At 35.7% G+C, this 23,520-nt stretch overlaps 1 protein-coding gene across 1 annotated transcript; it reads left to right on the top strand.

The window, feature by feature from the left end:
- Positions 1 to 6,163: 6,163 nt before the first annotated feature.
- LOC149572144 (ethylene-responsive transcription factor ERF015-like) lies at positions 6,164 to 7,018 on the top strand. Its single transcript, XM_089810605.1, has one exon. The coding sequence runs from the start codon at positions 6,260 to 6,262 to the stop codon at positions 6,878 to 6,880; it is 621 nt and encodes a 206-aa protein (XP_089666731.1). The 5' UTR covers positions 6,164 to 6,259; the 3' UTR covers positions 6,881 to 7,018.
- Positions 7,019 to 23,520: the final 16,502 nt, after the last annotated feature.

Genomic DNA, 23,520 nt, shown 5'->3' with positions numbered 1-23,520 from the left:
TTCTATGATAGGTGTTGGCATGCAAGTGATTCTTGGGAGGTGTGGAGTTGATCTTTCATCAACTTTAACATGGTATCAGAGCTCCAGATCTTCATGCCACTATTCAATTTGTGAGATATTTGGCATTGGTTTTCAGATCTAAGCTTTCAACATTTTTATATTGGATTTAGAGGTCACTGATTTTCAAGACACTTTGAGAAAAAATAAGCATCACCGATGAGCTAAGAGCACTCGAAAACCCCCATTTCCATATAAAATATGTCCTCTTTAGATGCTGTTAAAATTTGAGGCAAGATTTTTTTGTACTTAAGTTGTTTTGACATGGGCACGCTTTTTGAGGCTATAATTTTTTTATTTTTTATCAAAAAAAATTTAAGAGGGAGTTTTTTTTTTTCAAGGGAATGCAGACTCTATACCTATGCTAGGATTTACGAACACCTTTATTTTGGGCGGTCCATGATTAGTGGTAGATTTGTTTTTGAGGCCTTGCATTTTCTTTGGACTTCACTTTTTGGAGCTTGTGCTCGACACACACCTCTTCTTCAGCCACCACGCATCCTTTTTCCCACTGCTCTCTACATGCTTACGCATGTCCCTTCTACGTATCTTGGTATCCCTCTACACACCTTGAATGATGTTTTTCATGGGTGTTTGCATACACTTTATTTTTGGGGTCGCGCATGATTGGAGTGTGATGTGCTTGTGGAGGCTCATCTTGATCATTTATTTCAAATGCTTTGTTCTCACATGAGCCTTTTAAACTAGACCAAATTTGATTCAATTCAATATTGCTCGTTGGAGATTCAGGAAATCATGCACGTTTCTTCCTCCTTCACATTGTTTCCTTTCTAAAGCTCCCTCTTCTGCGAAATCATTTCAACTACAACAGAGAACATGTTGCTCTTAACAGAAGCACTATCATCATCATTGACATAGTAAAGTAGTAGAATTCTTTGGACAAAAATTTGAAACAATGAGGGTTTCCATGGGGGAATTTTGTAGGAAGGATTGGCACTTTGTTAGTGGTGGTCCCTACAAAATTTTAATGAACACTTCCTTGATTGTGGCGTGATTCAATGCCCTCACTTGAAGTTAGCATGATTGGTGTGACTATGAGTGTTTTGGGGGTCTCGCAGCTTTGTTGCATTCACAATTTGGGAATGACCCAGATATGATCGATATTGTTACTCTAATTCTCTCATCAAGGATTTGTGTGCCACGTGGAGTTGAAGTGGTTATTTGGGAGGCATTTTTCCATGTTTGTGTTATTTTCAGCCTCAACAATTTTTTTTGGAGGTGCGGGTCCACATATTCATCACTCAGAGGGCTCTCCATCTTCTCTCCCCAATCATTGGGTCTGTCGCAATTCCTCTCTATTCAATGCGAGACCATCCTCGGCTCGTGGTTGAACATGTTTTCTGGTCTCTTGGTGATCCATGGCAGTTTATGGATTAGATGCCACATTTTGTGATAGTTTGGAGGCCAAGCTTCCATATGGAAGGTCTATGCGTTTGGAATTGTAAGGTGTTCATGAGTTCCTACGTGGCCCTTTGGGCTAGCAATTAACATATTTTTTTCTTGACCCCCGCCTTGAAGTTAGTAGCATATATTTTGTCCTGCTCATTTCCCTGTCTATATTCCTCTTCATCTCTTGCATCATCTCAAGATTCCATGCTGCATCTAATGTTTTCCTGAGAGAGGCTGGATCATTAAGTATATGAGAAAGATGTAGGTTCCTGTCAATATTTTTCTTGCATTTGTGGAAAACTCATAATCAAGTTTTGCATCAGATCAGGATTGTTCATGAGATTATGGATAGCACTCATGTTCATCATCTCTTTGATCATGTTGGAATTTTGTGTCAGTTATTGCTGAAATTTGGGGATTCCTACACCAAATGTTTTTGGAATTAGTTTTGGACTTGGGTTTGGAGCTCAATGCTGCAATTAATTAGAGGTCATCACTAGAATTTTCTCATATTTTCCCTTGTGCATCATTCTTCCCTCAGTGCATGAATTTTTGGGCATTCTTTTTGGCGAGTAGTCTATGTCAATAGACTACATTTTTGAAAAATATTTCTTAGGGTCATATTGTCACAGTGAAGGTGCAGTTACATGTGTATTTAATGAAATTTGTGCTTATTAATGCATGTGTATGCTTTTTTAAAGTAATTTCCCAACTATTGGGGACCATTGATTCCATCACATTTGTACCAACTTACAAGCACCCTTTTGGGCCCCACCTGAGATCCTTTTGTACCATTTTTTGTAAGATTCATGTGGTGCAATTTTTTGACCACCAATTTTTAATTTGGCATTGGCACTTTGATCCAGCTCTTGTTTCCAACAGTTGGACTTTTTCTCCAACAAGGGTCTTTTTCTAGCATTTTTGTGCCTCAACAGTCTGTTTCCCATCAAATTTGGGCTTGTCACCTACTAACATCAGTCCCACATTAGCATTGCATTAGTGTTCCTGTCACCTCCTCGGGCTCTGTTTGTACCTACCTCTGCTATTTTTCTCATATCTCAGGCATACGGACTTTTTTTTTGCAAATAAGATATCATCGAAAAGATGGTCCTAAGCCCATTCCAAGCCCATCACAGTGGTATAGGTGATTTTTAGTTTTGATGTTTTTTTAATTTCTTTTTCTGTTGTCAAAGTTTGGGGTATAGTTTTGCACTCTGGGAGACATATCTTGAGCATTCAATCTCTAATTTGAGAATTCTTTATATCATTGGAAAGGTCTTTCTAAGCTCTTTCTAGTGATCCTAGTTGTTTTTCCAAATTCTACTCCAAACACATTCTATTTAGTCTTTTATATTTTGCATTATGGTGGATATCTTGGTTGTTTTAGGTCTGGGGATCAATTATATTTCATTGCTTCAGATGATTCATCATGACTTGTACTATCTAATGTATTATTCTTATGTCTCTTCTAGTCTATTTAGACATCATTTGTATGCATTCTTGTAAATGCACTGAGATAAAGTGTCATACTGCATCTATATTTTTGTTTTAGTTCTTTTGCCTTGTTTTTCCTTCTAATTTGAGCAGTGTCATCTAAGGACACTCGTATGGATTATTGTATCCTTGGGATTCACTGTATCTTCTATCTTATTGTACATGCACTACTCATGATTAAAGTGCCATGGGGGTTGATGTTTTGCCTTTGTTTGTCATCTTCCTTTTTCCAGTAAGTGTCCCTTCCATGACATTAGCCTCATGATGTGTCTAAGATTGATCACCTTAGTAGACACATATTTACTCTTTTGTGCATCTTTATCATGGTTCCTTGATATGCAGTTCTTTTGTCCCACTTTTCCAATTGCATGTCACCTCGCCCTTGTCTGCATTAGGGGGGGTTCTTTTGTTGTTTTTCATGCTTCCTTGGTTTGATTGACCAACTCTTCAAGCTTTGGTGTTTCATGTCATATGTGTCTTCAAGTTCAGTTGTTTTCCTTTCCGAGCCTCCTAATTCGATGTAGATTATAGTCTTCTCTACATGGTCAAGTTCTATTTTAGTGGAGGTTCTTTAGCTCGCAATTACTTTTGATAGAGATTTTCAGCTTCTACATGCTTCTATGGTGTTCTACATGATCATCTTTTGTTCCTATCTTCTGGGACATTCCCTAGTTGGAGGTTTCTTCAGTCTTTCACTAGTTTGTTTCAGCATGTTTTTCATCTCTTTTTGGAGTAGGTTTTTTTCCATGTGGTTTTCTCTATTTCTCCTTTTTTCAGAGATTTGGTTGTGCTTGGGTACCTCATCGGGTCTTGTTTGTTAGGACCCAAATCTACCTTATGTAGTAATTTCTAAGTTTTTAGCTACTCCCTAAGTTTATCTTAAGGGGGGGGTGTTAGAGTAATTATATATTTCCTAATTAACTCTAGTCTACTTAATCTAAACTTTAAGCATCTTATAATTAATTCTTTTATTAATTATTAGATACAACCTAGGTTAGACCTTTTTAGGGTTTTGATCTCCTTTATAAAAATGATCTCTCATTGTAAACAATTATTTTAGACTAATTCATTGTTGATTCTAACAATTTCTCTTTTTTCTCATCAAGAATGTCTCATCTATGGATCTAGCGATTCCAACCTCCATAGCTTTTTGCTTCTCTCTTCTGTGATAAGTGTTTGTATGCAGGTGATTCTTGGTAGCTATGGAGTTGATCTTTCATCAACTTCAACAAATTTTACAACATGTGATTCTTTCATTGTTAATCCTTACATACCATGGTTTACACTTTTCAAAAGATCTTTGACTAACGGTAATTGTTGACACCTTATCATCTAAATTTTCTCTAAATAATTCAGTTTGAATCATGTCCAAAAAGTGTATAGGATGTGGATCACGTAGTTTTGAGCCAAATCTCAATTTAAGAATATCTCTTGAATTAGGTGATACTCTTGTATTATCATGATAGGTGTTTACATGCAAGTGATTCTTGGGAGTTGTGGGTTGAGCTTTCCTCAACTTCAACATTTTTATGCATTGATAAGTGGTTCCAACAATTGGTATTGGAGCCTTTTGTCATGGGTTTGAGTCTCCCTTCAGTGGATGTTGAAGGTTCAGTCAATACTGAGGGGGAGATTGTTGACTTGGTGGTCAACACCTCCTTGGAGATTCATGATGTGGCTTAATCGCCTCCCATGGGTCATGTTAAGTCTAACATTTTTATTAGGCATGTATAGTTCATTCTGTTGATACAATGGAAAATGATTCCAATAGGGCAATCTATTTTATTTTCACTATACTATGGTGCATTTTGGTTGCACCAAGATGACAAAAAAGAGAGGATGTTATGTGATATATCAACATTACAATTATTTAATAAAGGAAACTAAACAAATGAATACACAAAAAGTGGACATTATTTATGGTATGCCCAAAATGCACAATAGTGTAATGTGAATAAAATAGACTTAAAACAAATAACTTTATATGTGGGTTCATTCTAGTTATGCATGCATGTACTCTATGTACAAATATGTCGAAGTGTTAAAATTAGAAGAAGAAAAAAACTCTTCTATGCCTTCCTTGTTGTTTTGTAAGTTATCATAAACGCCACTCAAACAGGGGTAAATAAAAAGGTTATATTACATTGGCAATAGGACTATGAGAAGAAACAACACTAAGAGAGGAATCAAGCAAGTTTGTAGCTAAAGAATTGTAATTTAAAGAAATTGATTGATATAAAAATTAATCAAATAAAAAATATAAATCGTAACATAAGTGACCAATTCAACTCTAATAATGGTGTTTAAGCCAAAAAGAGAGAAACCAATAAAAACCACATTTATCTTATAAATATCCTCTATCCAAAATTTTGGGTGGAATTGAAAAAGTTAGTGCAAATTCAGAATGTCACTGACGAAGTCATATTGTCAAGAATTATTGTGCATGCACCACATCTTTCTTCACTCCACCCAATTTTCACCCATAGAAATCAAGGTCATTTCATTCTTCATAATTTGAAAATAAATAAAAGGACCACACATAACAAAAGATCCAAAAATGTACTTGTCATACAATTAAAAACAAAGAAAGTGAGTTAAAGATAATTTAATCATTAATTATTTCAATTAAACAATGAAATCATTCCTAAATGAACCACAAATAAGAAGGTTAATAAATATACTCACAATATACTTAGAAACACAACCAAATCTCAAAGCAATTAAAACACAATTTAATTATTAATTATTTAGATTAAATTTTTTAAAAAATCATAAGTACACTTTTATATTACCGGGTCCTATAATTATTGAAGTACTGTATACCCACCACATCTTCCCACTCCGCCCAATTTTCAACCTATACAATTCATGTACTTCATTCTTCATAGTTTGAGGCTAAATAAATGGACCACAACCACACGCAACAAGGACCAATAAGTGCATTCGTACTATTCTTGGCACGTACAATCTCACTTCAAACATTGAGTTAGTTGGATCTGAGTTGTGAGCAAACTCCTTCTCGATGGATGACAACCAAGAGTAATTCCCCCACACGTTTTAAATCAGCAGCCTTATTTTTAACAGCGCCCCTCCCGATTATCAAACTCTCAACGCGCTACAAACACATTTTCTCAAAGGTCAACATATTTCCGGCGTTATATATTCCTCTCTCACTTCTCACTTTTTCCTCAACACGAAGCTCTTCACATTCTTCTTTCTTTTTCCCTCCACTTGAAAATATCTTTCCCACGAAATTCAAAACTGTAATTCTTGATATCTTTCACTTTACCTGACGAAAATGAGCAAATTACATGAGCCCGGTCGAATTCCACCTCCACAAAATCACGGAGAAAAGAGAAGGCAATTTAACGGAGTTCGAATGAGAAAATGGGGAAAATGGGTTTCCGAGGTGAGAATTCCCCATTCCAGAGCTAAAATTTGGCTGGGGTCATATGACACGGCTGAACAGGCGGCACGTGCATTCGACGCCGCCATTTATTGTCTGAGAGGACCCAACGCTACAAAATTCAATTTTCCCGACTGCTTGCCCGCCATTCCGTCAGCTTCCTCACTTTCCCGTCAGCAGATTCAGCTGGCCGCTGCCAAATACGCGCGGGGCCAAATTCCCTCAACATGCAAAACTATTGACGGCGCTTTGGCGGCGAAACCCTCTCCGCCGCCAATTTCTTCCATGCTGTCGGAAATGGATACGTTAAGTGACAGTCTACTGATGTCCGAGGACCTGGATTTTATGTTGGGAGAATCTTTGTTAAGTGACGGCAATCAGGTGCTCACTCTAGATCAACTCCTGTCTGATGACGCAGCTACGTCAGAGCTGATGTCACCAACGGGAATTCGCAGCTGTGGAAATTCTGAATTCTGGGCCGAGTTGAACGAAAAAGCAAAAATCAATCTGTAGCCGTAGATAAAGCTTTTAGTCGACGTGCTAAAACTATGTTTCTATTTTAGTGTTGAACTGGTAGATATCTCTATTGAATTGTGTAATCATTTTTTAAATCCGGATAACAATGATGGACCATGTAGTCTGATTTAAAAATTCCAGTAGAAAAATTTAAATCAGTTGATCTATCATTGATATTAGATGAAGAAAGATTGCTGAAAGGTTTAATATAGAAACCTGCAAGCTATCATATCTTTCACAATCACTTTTTTTAACTAACAGATGTCACTTCTCTTTGGATACTGGATGGCATTTTGAGGATAAAGTTGGAAAAAATTAAAAGGATCAAAATGATTAAAGGTATAATGATAGAAGGGTAGAAGAATCAAAGCATAACGATAAAAGGTGAGACAGTTGGAATCCCAAACAGCTTTTTGGAAAACTAAAACCCTTAAAATAACTCTGGAGCGGACACCATGATATTATGCCGTCAGCTTTGTAATTTAATTATGCAGACTAGTGAGAAGGAAAAGGAAAAGTTAAATGGAGGTTACTTGCAAAATTGATAGGTTTCCCAAGTTTTTCCCGTATGTTTCTCCCTTATGTTATGTCTTTTTATTTATTTATTTGTGTTGTAAGGCATAAATAAATTACTATTGGACATTAATATTATTATCTTATCTTATCTTATCTGAATCGAAAGATTCTATTTTTGAAACATATGTGAATTATTGGTAAAGATATGACTAATATGGTGAAGAAATAAGCATTGCTTTTTCTATTTTAAATTCACGATTTCATATTTATTTTACCTTTTTTTTAAAGGTAAAATAAATTGTTAAGGGACAAAGAATAAAGAATTGGAGTTTTCAGCTATATATATATATAAAGTCGATGTCAATGCTTTAATTTTTAAATTTAAATTTTTATAAAAATAGATTAAAGCCTCGATATCTCTAGGCCTTCTTTATATATATTATATATTATATAATAGATATATAGCTAGTGGCATTCGGAGTTGCAAGTCCTCAGAATAAAATCACACATTGGCTTTATGTTGGTATCTAGATTAATTTAAAATTAAATTTTCATAGGATTACATATATAATAACAATAAGAGTATTAGATCAAATTACAAAAATTAGTGTATGGAATAGGGTTCAATATGGTGTACTATTTAATTAGTATTAGGCTTTGTTCTTAATCTTCTTAAGTAGATAGTTTATTATTCAATTAATTTAAGAGAATGATTTGATTTTATTTTTGAGGTCAATGTATAATTTAGTTTATGTTTACAATTAAATTTTGTTTAGGGTAAGTTTGGGTTTATTTAAATTTACAATTATTGTTCAATTTAATTTAGAGTTAAGGTTAGGGTTCCATTTGATTTAAAGAGTTTTGTTAAGAGTTTAGTATTGTTTATTATTTTATTATGTTAAAGGCTAAGATTCTATTTCTTTTAACCTTCTCCATTGCTAACCTTTTTTATTTCATGTGATAATTAATATATTTCTCCCTCTACTACATATCTTCCTCCTTCCCACTCAACATCACTTCCACATAATCTCTATCTCTCTCTCTCTTTTTGTGTGTGTAATATCCCTTGCCCAAATTGACTGAATTTAGCTCAAGGAATATTGTCAAACACTTCTATGCTGCTTCTCCAAGCTAAGAAATTTAGAATGATATTACAATGCCTCTTACAATGAACTAATATGCAAATGCAATTCTTTTGGTATTTTCAATGCATATACATGGAAACTGGATATGAAATGCATACTTAGAACCAACTGACATTTTGACAAACAATTGACATACAACTATTATGCTAATCATATATGCTATTAGATGGACATTTTGTCAAACAAATGGTATGCAACATGTATCTCCTTTATTGAATTCATTCTCATGGGCTTACAATAATGACCACAGTAATGCCAAAATCTGATTCTAAATTATCACAACAAAATCATATGCATATAAATTACAACGATAACTACTAATAGTTGCAAGAGGGACCTGATAATAGTGATGCCCAAGAATGGAAATGAATCAAACATAAATATTATAGCATGGCATTGTGCATGTGTACTATAGTAGCCAAAATGTATTCTCCAATTTGAGCACAAATAGAACTGCTGAATTGAAGCTCTCCTGAATACCAAATTTAGTGGATATTTCATCACCTCAAATGGTTGCAACACTGAAAATTTGACATTCTCCAATGGCTAACTAAAATTAGAAACCTTAGTTTCTTCTCCCAAGTTCTTATCAAATGCAATTCACGATAATCGGATCATAAACAATGAAGCTCTCACCTCTATTTATTATTTTCCTTCACCCTTCTAGAAGGAAACAAAATATTATTTAATTGCATTCTCTAGAAGCTTCCCCCTTTCGAATAATTAATGCTCTCTAGAAGATTCTCCCTTGCAATACAATAATTAATTGTGCTTTTAGAAAATTAAATTACTAGAAGCTTCCCCCTTTCCAATAATTAATGCACTCTCTATAAGCTTCTCCCTTACAGTACAATAATTAATTGTGCTTCTAGAAAATTAGAATTACTAGAGGCTTCCCCCTTTCCAATAATTAATGCACTCTCTAGAAGCTTCTCCCTCACAGTACAATTATTAATTGTGCTTCTAGAAAATTAAATTACTAGAGGCTTCCCCCTTTCCAATAATTAATGCACTCTCTAGAAGCTTCTCCCTTGCAATACAATTAATTGTGCTTCTAGAAAATTAAATTGATTAAATATAAAGTCACATTTTAATTTTAATTTATTTAATGACTTTATAAGAAATTAATTTAATCAATTTCTCTTTATTTCTGCACTTACCCTTTGGAGAACATAAAGGCTAAGAACTCCACTAAGTTGCCAAAAAGATGGGGAGATTACAATCTGCCCTTCCTAAAATTGCTTGTCCTTAAGCAATCTAGCGATATAATGAACTCAAACCTCCACTTGGATCCCAAATGAAGTAGTATGTGACATCCTTGTGGATATTAAACCAACTGCAAACTAGCATCATCATGACCAACCACATGTCCTATAGCCTAGTACCCAAAACTTGTGCTGATGATGTAGAAGTCAGAATGTCACTAGAAGGCAACTCCATAAAAGATCTATACAACCTCTTCTTCCCTATATCCACCCACATAATATATATTGGACTAAAATCCTAATCATCACCAACATGCATTGAAAAAGATGTAGCAACAGGCCAACCATATGCACTCATGCTAATTGTATCAACAATAAGTGTAGCCACATCAAAATACATGGACATAGGAATATTACCAACTGCCGCAACACAAAATTGAATCTTTGCAGAGGGTGAAAACTGAGCCCAATTCCACTCAAGTGACTCTAATCAACATCAACCTCAAACATCAGATTGTCATAAGACAATGTTGTATCCATGTTGAACGTAGTACTATCTAAGAAGTGAACATCAACACTTTGTTGATTGATAGTATAACATGACTTTGTCACTATATCATTCACCTCATAGCAATAACAAGTGTACTATCATCAAAGCACACAGATCTACAACCACATGCATACTGCTAAAATCCTCATTGGATGGTTCAACCGACACAGAAGTGGCTACTAATATGACAACATCCTCACATGCTCCTACTCCCACTATTGTTGCATCACCATCAAATACATGATCTAGGGAACTCATGCCAAGAATTGTATCATTTGACTTAACCTGACATGAATTATCATCACCTTCCACCTCAATTGTGCCCAACTAATCATGTGGTACCTTATAATAAATATCCTACAAATATGAAGCCACAACTATGTTATCACATTTTTCTCTTCAAAAAAGCGATATCATGCTCTACTCAAATCTTGGATTCAAAATTAATTGGGTCATCTGTTTGTGATTTTGATTCATCTCATCAACTAGCACATCCAACTATTTCACAATACCCTGTATCTCAAAATCTTCAACCCATGGTGGAGAAGTATGCCCTCTATGGATATAATGAATACCAAACCTTTTGTCACCATCTATAATGCTGAAAACTAAGTCCTCTAGTTGTGGGTCAAAAGAAAAGTGCTGAGCACTCCTCACAGTGTAATACCAATAAAAACTCTCAATCTCATCACCATCAAACTAGGAATCAGAAGATGGCTCCACTCTCTGACTTTGAACTATTGGTCTGGAAAGATCCTGGGCAACCCTCTTAGCAAATCCAACTACAAATTTCCTATTGGGAAGCATTGTAGCAAAGGTCTCTACAATCTTTCTCACTAACTGTTGTATAGCATGAGAGCCTCAAATGAGAGTACCCTTAGATATACTATATGAAACCTCCAAAAAATCCAAGCTCTTAAGAAAATACTCCATGAATGACTCAGTACAGTAGAAATTACACGTGGAAGCATAAATTTGCTCCCCTATAATCCATAGCTGATTCCTCTGAAAATGTGACAATGCCAACTATCCAATGCTACTAGCTGTATGAAAAGAAGAAATAGATGCACTTCTAGTAGGAGGAAGAAAATCACCATGAGAGCCCATCTCCACTTATGCTCTCACCTCCTCTGTACATGGTACACTCATATCCTAGATGAATGTGTTTACCACATCATCACATCCCTCATCCTCAATTGTAGAAGCAAACTCACTACCAACCACAATATGTAATTGAATAGGATTTGGGGTTGGTGTCGATTGCACCCATTCTAACTCCATGGTAACCTTATCCAACTATGACTGTGACTCCTAAAGAGCCAACTGAGTATACTAGACAGAGTCCATGGTCACCTCAAGCTCCTGAGTGAGCTCAACCACCTCCTCCTCTTTTTCTAACAACATCTCATAGCATGTGCCACCCCACTCTAGAAGGTAATCCTTGTCAGCAACTAACTGAGAGTAACTATACTTCAAGATCCCAATAGCCTCTCGAAGCACATGAACCTCTACTAGAGAAAGAGTACGATCACCATGCTCATCAAACATAGGAGCACCCCAACCAGATGTAGCTAACATCTAACGAATAGCATCATAATGCTCAAGAGCTAAAGAAATATTACTATCACTCACCTTCAAATGACAAGACACATGATGCCTCTGTAATCCCTGACTCCTATGCAAGCTCTCTTTCTCACTAACTGCATTGAGATAGGAAACTAAATCGAGCCTCTCGACCACAAGATTTCTCATACATGTGTTATCTTCCTTGCGCAATTCTACATTTGACATACAACTTCCATGTACCTCAACAAACTCCTCATCTGAAGAAATGGAAGCCCGTGTCATATGAATCTCGTCACATGTCTTAATTTTCACCTCAATAGTAAGATCTTGTAAGCATCGATCCTGGGACCCATCCAAAACCTCCTCAGAGTCATCACCCAATATCTGACAAGTGGTGTCATACCCAATACATCTCATAGCATCATCAAATGGATCATCAAATATGTCCATACTATCTGCATTGATATCTCCTAACAAAGCCTCAACTGCAGACCCCTGACTCTGCCCACATGACTCAGTGCTAGACTGTGAATCAGTAATACTAGAGCATAAACCCACATCTACTGACTCTGCCGAAACACCAACATCACAACTGAGTTACTCTATATGTGCCTCTGTCCCACTTGAGGAAGAAACTACCTCCTGTACTATAGCAACACCATGAGATCTCACATACAAATCTCCAATAATAATCTTGTCCTCGAGAGAGCTGAAAGTATTAGTGGTAACAACTACATCAATTGTCTCTACACTAACTATAACAATAGCTCTAGGAGCCTTAACTTTCTAAAGCTTGATGCTGCTAAGTCCATCGTTAACACTGCAGATAGGACTAGTAGGTGTTGTACCAAATATAGGTACATTTACATCAAAGACTCCTATTAGGGAAAACTCAAGCTTCCTTCCCTGCAACCTTGATGTCGGCCTTCTAAAGGAAAAAACCATACACCTCGTTGTCCTTTCAATTATCTTTGGATCCGACAAGCTGTCCCTTAATCTCTTTTGATGAAACTTATGTTTCTCCATACTCTCTTGCAAAGCATTTATCTTTGTGCTAACTTCTTCATTACTCCACCAACTTCTAGAACTGTTAGTCCTTCTATGTTTGTCCATGGCTAAAAACTGCTAGAGTCCTGGTCACTCCAAATGCAATAGCAAATCTGACAATAATTAATATTTCCCTACCCCACAATATGGCAAAAAACTACTCTAATAATAATGTAATAACCCCAACCAGTTATAACTTCAACAAATACCAAATTCTTTACTAATTCAATTGTTTGACAATTTGTCAAACACTTTACAAGGAAGCTCTAATACCAATGTAATATCCCTTGCCCAAATTAACTGAATTTAGCTCAAGGAATATTGTCAAACACTTGTATGTTGCTTCTCCAACCTAAGAAATTTAGAATGATATTACAATGCCTCTTACAATGAACTAATATGCAAGTGCAATTTTTTTGGTATTTTCAATGCTTATACATGGAAACTAGATATGAAATGCATATCTACAACCAACTGACATTTTGACAAACAATTGACATACAACTATTATGTTGATCATATATGCTATTAGATGGACATTTTGTCAAACAAATGGTATGCAACATGTATCTCCTTTATTGAATTCATTCTCATGGGCTTACAATAATGACCACAGTAATGCCAAAATCTGATTCTAAATTATCACAGCAAAATCATATGCGAGAAATTACAATAACTACAAATAGTTGCAAGAGGAACTTGATAATAGTGATACCCAAGAATGGAAATGAATCAAACATAAATACTATAGCGCAACATCATGCATGCATACTATAGCAACCAAAATGTATTCTCCAATTTGAGCACAAATAGAACTACTGAATTGAAGCTCTCTTGAATACCAAATTCAGTGGATATTTCACCACCTCAAATGGTTGCAATGCTGAAGAGTTGACGTTCTCCAATGGCTGACTATAATTAGAAACCTTAGTTTCTTCTTCCAAGTTCTTATCAAATGCAATTCACAATAATCAGATGATAAAGAATGAAACTCTCACCTCTATTTATTCTTTTCCTTCACCCTTCTAGAAGGAAATTAAATATTATTTAATTGAATTCTCTAGAAGCTTCCCCTTTTCCAATAATTAATGCACTCTCTAGAAGATTTTCCCTTGCAATACAATAATTAATTGTGCTTCTAGAAAATTAAATTACTAGAAGCTTCCCCCTTTCCAATAATTAATGCACTCTCTAGAAGCTTCTCTCTTGCAATACAATAATTAATTGTGCTTCTATAAAATTAAATTACTAGAGGCTTCCCCCTTTCCAATAATTAAGGCACTCTCTAGAAGCTTCTCCCTTGCAATAAAATTATTATTGTGCTTCTAGAAAATTAAATTACTAGAGGCTTAACCCTTTCCAATAATTAATGCACTCTTTAAAAGCTTCTCCCTTGCAATACAATGAATTGTGCTTCTAGAAAATTAAATTGATTAAATATAAAGCCACCTTTTAATTTTAATTTATTTAATGACTTTATAAGAAATTAATTTAATCAATTTCTCCTTATTTCTCCACTTAGCCTTTGGATAATGTAAAGGCTAAGAACTCCACTTAGTTGCTAAAAAGATGGGGACATTACTCTCTCTCTCTCTCTCTCTCTCTCTCTCTCTCTCTCTCACACACACACACACACACACACACACACACACACCATCTCAATAAATTCCATGTCATAATTATTTTCTTAACCTCACATGTTTCATCCTCCCAAGTTACCTCTATAACTAAATTTTCTTCATCCCCTTATAATCATCTTTTCCCCCTAATTAATAATCTATCTAGATACCTTATGTCTCTCTCTCTCTCTCTCCCGACTCCCCCCACCCCCCTCCCCCAACAACATTTATATCTATTTTGATTCCTAATTTTTATGCTTCTCAAGTTTTTTCTCATTTATCTCCCTCTCACCCCTCTTACTTCCCCTCTCAAATTAGCTATTTCTACAATCTCTTCCTCCTAATTACCATCTCTCTTTACCTCATGTCTATCACCTGGTCACTTTCTCTCTAACATCAACATATTTTCCTTTCCTAATTTCCCATCAAAATTTATATCTATTTTAATCTCTAATCCCACACCTTTTCAAGATCTATCTCATTTATCTCCCTTTCCTACCTCTCTCTCTCTCTCTCTCTCTCTCTCTCTCTCTCTCTCTCTCTCTCACACACACACACACACACACACAGACACACACAGATGTAGGAATATCTTGGGTTGCATTGCTATTCTACATGTTTCTTGTTTCATAGTTTTTCCTAAGTTCCTTGTTGATGTCAAGCTCTTAGTTGTTGTTGAGTTTGTAGTTGATGTTGAGTTTGTGGTTGTTTCCGAGTTCATGGTTGATTCTGAGTTCTTTGTGGTTGTCAAGTTTTTGGTTAATGGCAAGTTCTTGTTGGAATTGAGTTTGTGTATGTGTCAAGCGTTGTCGTGTACCAGTATTTTCCTTGGTCCTTCTTTGGTCGAGCTATTCTGTCTGGTTTCAATTTGAGCCGACCTTGCATGTTAATTTTGTGATTTGTGTTTAATATTTTTTGAGAGTTGACTTGTGGCTTGGTTATGCATTTATGTAAGGGTTTATTTAGCTAGTAATTTGTAACAAGCTGAGTTGTGGTCATGCAAATATTTAAAGGGGTCTTGGGTAGAGTCTTAGGTATTAGATGAGTTCGATCAGGAAGAGTAGAAGGAGGGTTAGAATGCAAAGATCATCATTGAAGATCAAAGTTTAAATTGTAAATGTGGTCATAACCTGAAAGGCTTGACAACCGAGCATGTATTTGGTAATTTGATGAATCAATAAAGTAGTTTTCTCTTCTTTCTCCTTTGGTTGTTATTCTATGTGTTGTGTTTCTATTGTGTTTACTCTTGTAGGCGGCTTTGGAAGTTGGGTGTGCCTTTGGCCCTAGTTCCCATTGTCACTCCCTACATCAAGTGGTATCAGAGCTAGGTTCATCCTTGTGGATATCGGATCATGTAGAACCCTAAGTGGATTTGGTTGTGGGGTAGTAGACCTAAGGATTTAACCTACAACATGTAGATGGTTATGATCTTGCAGGAACCTAATTGTAAAGATGGTTTGAGGTAGAGGAAATATTGACAATGCCATATTGGATACATTGAGACAAATTGCAACAAGATTAGATGTTGTAAAGACAACACAGAGGAGAGGAGTGCATCTTGATGATGTGAGTGATGATGAAGTAGTAGCACCAAACCCTATCCAAAACCTGAAGAAGATCAAGATGAGGTAAGATTATTGAGATTGTCTAGGCAAAATTCATAGCCTATTGTAAAAGTTTTTCCTTATGATGGAAAATTAGACACCAATGTGATGTTGGATTCGATATCTAATATGGAGAAATTCTTTCAATATGAAAAGAATCCTAATAATAGGAAGGTGAAAATTGCAGTTACTAGGTTGAAGGGTCATGCCTCACTATGGTGGGAGAATTTACAAACTAATAGACAAAGGAGAGGAAAGGAGAAGATCAAGACTTGTTTAAAAATGGTGAACAAGGTGAATAACAAGTTCTTTCTTATTGATTACAAAGTTAGCTTGTTTAGATAGATGCAAAATTTGAGATAAAGACATGACTATGAAGAAGTATACTAAGGAATTCTATATATTGGACATCAGATCTGGACATGTAGATGATGATGCTGAGAAAATTTCAAGGTAAATAAATGGATTGAGATCTAGGATTCAAGATTAGATAAGTTTTGTGAAATTAGAAAGTTTGGAGGAAACATATCAATATGCCTTGAAAGTTGCGGAGATCTTGACAAAGAAGCATGAACAAAGACAAAGAGGTAGAGGTGGTAGATTTAAGAGAGACAAAGGTAGATCTTATGGAGAAGGTGGTAGATCTGAAAATTATGTGCAAGATAAGGGCAAATCTGAATGGAAGAATGATGACAAAGGCAAGACAAAGTGGAATGGTGGTGATTCTTACTAAGGAGGTACTAGTTCTTACTAAGAAAGAGGTAATTCTTATTCTAGAGGTGGTTTTTATGATAAATGTTTCAGATGTGGTAAAAAAGGGCATAGATCCTCTAAAAGTGGGCAAGGTTAAAAAAATGTTGTGGTTCAAGGAAACATTAAGGGTTCACCTAGTGGACCTGATGCTAGAGAAAATCTAATGGTGAGAAGAACCTTATGTAATAAGGGAAGTGATGAAGAACCCATCCTAAGGAGAAGTCTTTTGAAGATTAGATGTAAGATGGTTGGAAAATGTTGCAAGGTGATCATTGATAGTGGAATTTTTACAAATTTGGCATCATAAGAGCTAGTTGCAAAGTTGCAATTACAAAGGCTAAAGCATCCTAAACCCTATCATGTTTCATGGATCAAAGATGAGCATAAGATATTGATAAGTGAACAGTGTGTTGTGAATTTCAAGATTGGACATTAATTTGATAAAGTTATGTGTGATGTTATGTCTATGGATTGTTGTCATATTTTGTTGGTAGACCTTGGCAATATGATAGATATGTTATATATGATGGAAGATTGTATCAATATATCCTTTGGGTGAATGGGAGAAAGGCAATACTATTGCACCTTTGATTGAAAGTCTAGATGAGGATAATCATACTATTGTGATAATTTGCATGGTGGAAAGAAATTTGAAAAAGAAATGAAGAAGAATCAAGTCTTTTTTGGTACAATTCCTAGGAGGCCGAGTTGTACTAGTAGCATCTGAGTGATAGAAAATACTGGTGACTGAGTAACAACTAGTGATGGTCAAGAAACAAAAATTGGTAGAATTTGAGTATTGGTAGAAATTGAAAACTTGTTGAATGAGTATAAAGATATTTTTGTAGAGGATATTCTTGGCGGTTTATCACTAGTAAGAAGTATAAGTCATTGTATCGATCTGATCCCTAAAGCTAGTTTACCAAATAAAGAACCATATAGACTGACACCTATAGAGAATGAAGAACTTAACAAACAAGTGCATAAGTTATTGCAAAAAGGGTTGATTAGAGAAATTTTGATTCCATGTGTTGTACCTGATGTATTAGCACCTAAGAATAATGGAGAATAGAGAATGTGTATTGATTCCAGAGTTATTAACAAGATTACAATGAAATATAGGTTTCCTATGCCAAGGGTGGATGCCATAATGGATTGTTTGAATGGAGAAAAGTATTTTACCAGGATTGATTTGAAGAGTGGGTATCATTAGATCGAAATCAGAGAAGGTGGTGAATGGAACACTGTTTTCAAGACAAAAGATGGTTTGTATGAATGGTTGGTAATGTCTTTTGGTTTGCCTAATGCATCTAGTACTTTTGTGAGGTTGATGAATGAGGTTCTGAAGAGATTTCTGAGTAAGTTTGTGATTTTTTATTTGGATGATATTTTGATATTCAGTAAGACTAAGGAAGAACATCTTGAGCATGTTAGACAAGTATTGTAGTGATTGAAAGAGAAGTTGATGATTAACTTGAAAAGGTGTTCTTTTATGCAAGAAGAGATTGTGTATTTAGGATTTGTAACTTCATTTGATGGTTTGAGAATGGATCCTAAGAAGGTTAAAGCAATTTTGGAATAGCCTACACTTGATAATATGGGTGAAGTAAGATCATTTCATGGTTTGGCTAGTTTTCAAAAGAAGTTTATAAAGAATTTTCAATTTTTTTCATAATTCCATGACTGAGACAATGAGAGGAGACAAAAAGGATTTCAAATGGAAACATGGACCTAATAATAGTTTTGAGACTTTGAAACAAAAGGTTTCTGAGTTACCTATATTGGCTTTGCCTAATTTCAATAAGGTATTTCAAGTTGAATGTGATGCAAGTGGTAGTGCAATAAGATTTGTATTGAGTCAAGAAGGTAAAGTTGTTGCTTTCTTTAGTGAGAAGTTGAATGATGATAGAAGGAAGTATTTTGTGTATGATCAAGAGTTTTATGCAATTGCTCAAGGCTTAAAGAAGTGGAGACATTATTTGATTCCTAAGGAGATTGTGTTGTATACTGATCATAAAGCTTTACAGTACTTGGGAAGTCAACATAAATTGAATCAAAGAATGAAGTGGGTTGAGTACTTGTAGAGTTTCACATTTTTTATTAGGCATAAAAGTGGAGTCACTAATGGAGTTGCTGATGCATTAGGCATAAGATGTTCTTTGTTGATCGAGTTGAAGGTTGAAGTTCTCAGTTTTGATGAGATGAAAGAGTTGTATGATACTAACCCTAATTTTTATGAGGCATGGAGAGAGTGCAAAGCACCAAATTTATCAGATCACGGGTATGTGCAGGATCATGGTGTGCCAAAAAATGGAAATGTGAAAAACATGTAGTTTTAAAACACCTAAAAGTGTTCTAAATGCGCTTTGACTTTTTTCCCACCCATCCTGGTACCAAACCAAAAATGTACTACCTTGCTTGATCAGGTATCCGACTTGAGAACGGGTATCCAATTTGAGAATAGATATCTAATTTGGGAACAAGTATCCAATTTGGGAACAAGTACCTGATCTATGTTCCCAAATCATGGGACCAAATTCAAATGTAAAGGGAGTGGAGACTAATTTTAAAGATAAATATTGATTTTTATTTACCAAACTCAAAGGGGGGGCCAATTATTATATATAGTTACTAAAATTTATTATATAGTTATTACTTATTATATATTATTATATAATTATATATCATATATATTATTATTATATATTATATATATTACTAACTAAGTTAATAAACTATATGATGATGTATGTTCTTAGGGGTCCCCCTAGGGACATAAATATGTTCCAATGAGTCCAAATGGGTCATGGGATACCCTATGACCCATTTTGACCCATTATATGACAACATATCTTCCTAATGGTCAAAAGATGCTTATGGACATACATCTTTTGTTTCAATGGGTAGAAAGGGGTTATGGAGTATCCTATAACCCCTTTCGACCTAATACAAGATAACATATGTTCCTAGGGGTCCTAGGACCCTTATAGACATATATGTTGTGTTTCAATGGGTCTAAAGGGTTCATAGAGTATCCTATGACCCTTTCAACCCATTACATGACAACATATGTTGTCATGTAATGGGCCGAAAGGGGTCATAAGGTATCTAATGACCCCTTTTGACTCATTGGAACACATGTATGGACCTAGGGTATTAGGACCCCTAGGAACATATGTTATCATGTAATGAGTTAAAATTCAACCCATTGGAGCACAACACACATGATGATAAGGGTCCTAGGATCCATAACAATGTATGTAATCATGTAATGTGTCAAAAGGGGTCATAGAATACCCTACGACCACTTTCTACCCATTGGAATATAAGAAGTATATCCCTAGGGGTCATAGGATACCGTATGACCCCTTTCTATCCATTGGAACACAACATATATGTCCCTAGGGGCCCTAAGATCCCTAGGAACATAAGTTGTCATGTATTTGATTGAAATGGGTCATAGGTTATCCTATGACCCCTTTCAACCCATTTCAACACAACATGCTTGTCCCTAGAGGTCTTAGGACCCACAAGAACATATTTTGTCATGTAAAAGGGTCAAAAGGGATCATAAGATATCCTTTAACCCAATTTGACACATTCGAACACAACATGAATGTCCCTAAGGGTCCTACAAGCCTTATGAACATATTTTTTCATGTAATAGGCCAAAATGTGTCATGGCATGCCCTATGACTCTTATTTGCCCATTACAACACATCATGTATGTCCCTAGGGGTCCTAGGTCCCCTAGGAACATACATCATGTGTTTGAATGGGTCGAAAGGGGTCATAGGGTTCCCTATCACCCCTTTTGACCCATTAAATGATAAAATATGTTCAAAGGGGTCATAGAATAGCTAAGAAAATATATCATGTGTTCAAAGCATTGAAAGGGGTCATAGAGTACCCCATGACCCCTTTCAATATATTATGTAACAATCTATGTTCTTAGAGGTCCTAGGACCCCTAGGGACATAAATCATGTATTTAAATGGGTAGAAAGGGGCCATAGGGTAACCTATGACCTATTTTGACCCATTAAATGATAATAAATGTTCCTAAGGGTCCTAGGACCACTAGGAAAATATATCATGTATTCAAATGACTTAAAAGGGGTCATAGAGTACCTTATGACCCCTTCCAACATATTTCATGACAACATATGTATTTCGGGGTCCTAGGACCCCTAGGGACATATTATAATTGTTTATATGGGTCAAAAGGGGTCATAGTATAACTTATGACCCCTTTCAACCCATCTCATTACAATATATGTCTCTATGGGTCCTAAGACATCTAGGGACATATTATAATCATTTATATGGGTTGTAAGGGGTAATAGCATAACCTATGACCCCTTTCAACACATTTCATTACAACATATCTCTCTAGGGGTCCCAAGACCCCTAGGGACATATTATAATCATTTATATGGGTCGAAAGTGGTCATAGGATAACCTATGACCCCTTTCGACATGTCTCATTACAACATATGTCTATAGGGTTCCTAAAACCCCTAGGGACATAATATAATCATTTATATGGGTCAAAATGAGTCATAGCATAACCTATTACCCCTTTCAACATATTTCATGACAACATATGTCTCTAGGGGTCCTAGAACCGCTAGGAACATATTATAATCATTTATATGGATCGAACAACATGTTTCATTACAACATATGTCTCTAGGGTTTCTAAGACCCTAGGAACGTATTATAATCATTTATATAGGACGAAAGGGGTCATAGGATAACCTATTACCCCTTTCAACATGTTTCATGACAACATGTCTCTAGGGGTCCCAGGACCCCTAGGGACATATTATAATTGTGTATATGGGTCAAAAGGAGTTATAAGATAACCTTATGACCCCTTTCGACATGTTTCATGACAAAATATATCCGTAGAGGTCCTTAGACTCCTAGGGACATACTATAATCATTTATGAGGGTCAAAAGGGGTCATAGGTTACTCTTTCGACACATTTCATTACAACATATGTTTCTAGGGGTCTCAAGACCCCTAAGGACATATTATAATCATTTATATGGGTCAAAAAGGGTCATAGGAAAACATATAACCCCTTCTGATACATTTCATTACAACATATGTCTCTAAGGGTCCTACGAACCGTAGGGAAATATTATAATCATATATATGGGTCAAAAGGGGTCATAGGATAACCTGACCTCTTTCAACACATTTTATGATATCATATGTCTCTAGGGTTCCTAGGACCTCTAGGGACATATTATAATTGTTTATATGGGTTGAAAGGGGTCATAGTATATCCTATGACCCCTTTCGACACATTTCATGACAACATATATCTCTATGGGTCCTATGACCTCTAGGGACATATTATAATCATTTATATGGGTTGAGGTCATAGTATAAACTATGACCCCTTTAGACACATTTCACTACAACATATGTCTCTAGGCATCCTAGGACACCTAGGAACATATTATAATCATTTATATGGTAATAGGATAACCTATGACCGTTTTCAAAGCATTTCATTAGAACATATGTCTCTAAGGGTCCTAGGACCCCTAGGGACATATTATAATCATTTGAATGTGATGAAAGGGGTCATAGGATAACCTATGATGCCTATCGACATGTTTCATTACAACATATGTCTCTAGGGTTCTTAGGACCCCTAGGGACATATTATAATCATTTATATGGGTCGAAAGGGGTCATAAGATAACCTATGACCCCTTTCGACATATTTCATTACAACATATGTCTCTAGGGGTCCAAGAACCCCTAGGGACATATTATAATCATTTATATAGGTAGAAAGGGGTCATAGGATAACTTATGACCCCTTTCAACACATTTCATTACAACATATGTCTCTAGGCATCCTAGGACCCCTAGGGACATATTATAATCATTTATATGGGTCGAAAGGGGCCATAGGATGTCCTATGACCTCTTTCAACACATTTCATTACAACATATGTCTCTAGGGGTCCTAGGACCCCTAGGGACATAATATAATCATTTATATGGGTCAAAAGGGGTCATAAGATAACCTATGACCCCTTTCGACACATTTCATGACAACATATGTCTCTAGGGGTCCTACAACCCATAGGGACATATTATAATCATTTCTATGAGTTGAAAGGGGTTATAGTATAAAATATGACCCCTTTCATCACATTTCATTACAACATATGTCCCTAGGGGTCCTAGGACCCCTAGGAACATATTATAATCATTTATATGGGTCAAAAGGAATTATAGGATAAGCTATGACCTTTTTCAACACATTTCATGACAACATATGTCTTTAAGGGTCCCAAGACCCCTAAGGACATATTATAATACTTTATTTGTGGTGAAAGAGGTCATAGGATCACCTATGACCCCTTTCATCACATTTCATTACAAGATATGTCTCGAGGGGTCCGAAGACTGCTAGGGACATATTATAATCATTTATATGGGTTGAAAGTAGTCATAGGATAACCTATGACCCCATTTGACACATTTCATGACAATATATGTCTCTAAGGGTCCTAAGACCCCTAAGGACATATTATAGTAGTTTATATAGGTCAAAAGCTTCATCACATTTCATTACAACATATGTCTCTAGGGGTCTCGAG

The sequence above is a fragment of the Cupressus sempervirens genome, chromosome 2 (genome assembly GCF_028749045.1).
Source record: "Cupressus sempervirens isolate cs-2001-9-10 chromosome 2, ASM2874904v1, whole genome shotgun sequence".
Taxonomy (NCBI): Eukaryota; Viridiplantae; Streptophyta; class Pinopsida; order Cupressales; family Cupressaceae; genus Cupressus; species Cupressus sempervirens.
Note: the sequence above shows the minus strand (reverse complement) of the source record. Positions and strands in the feature narration are given on the sequence as shown.

What these genes read in the sequence shown, in the direction of transcription:
- LOC149572144 (XM_089810605.1), top strand. Translation starts at nt 6,260, where the DNA reads ATGAGCAAATTACATGAGCCCGGTCGAATTCCACCTCCACAAAATCAC.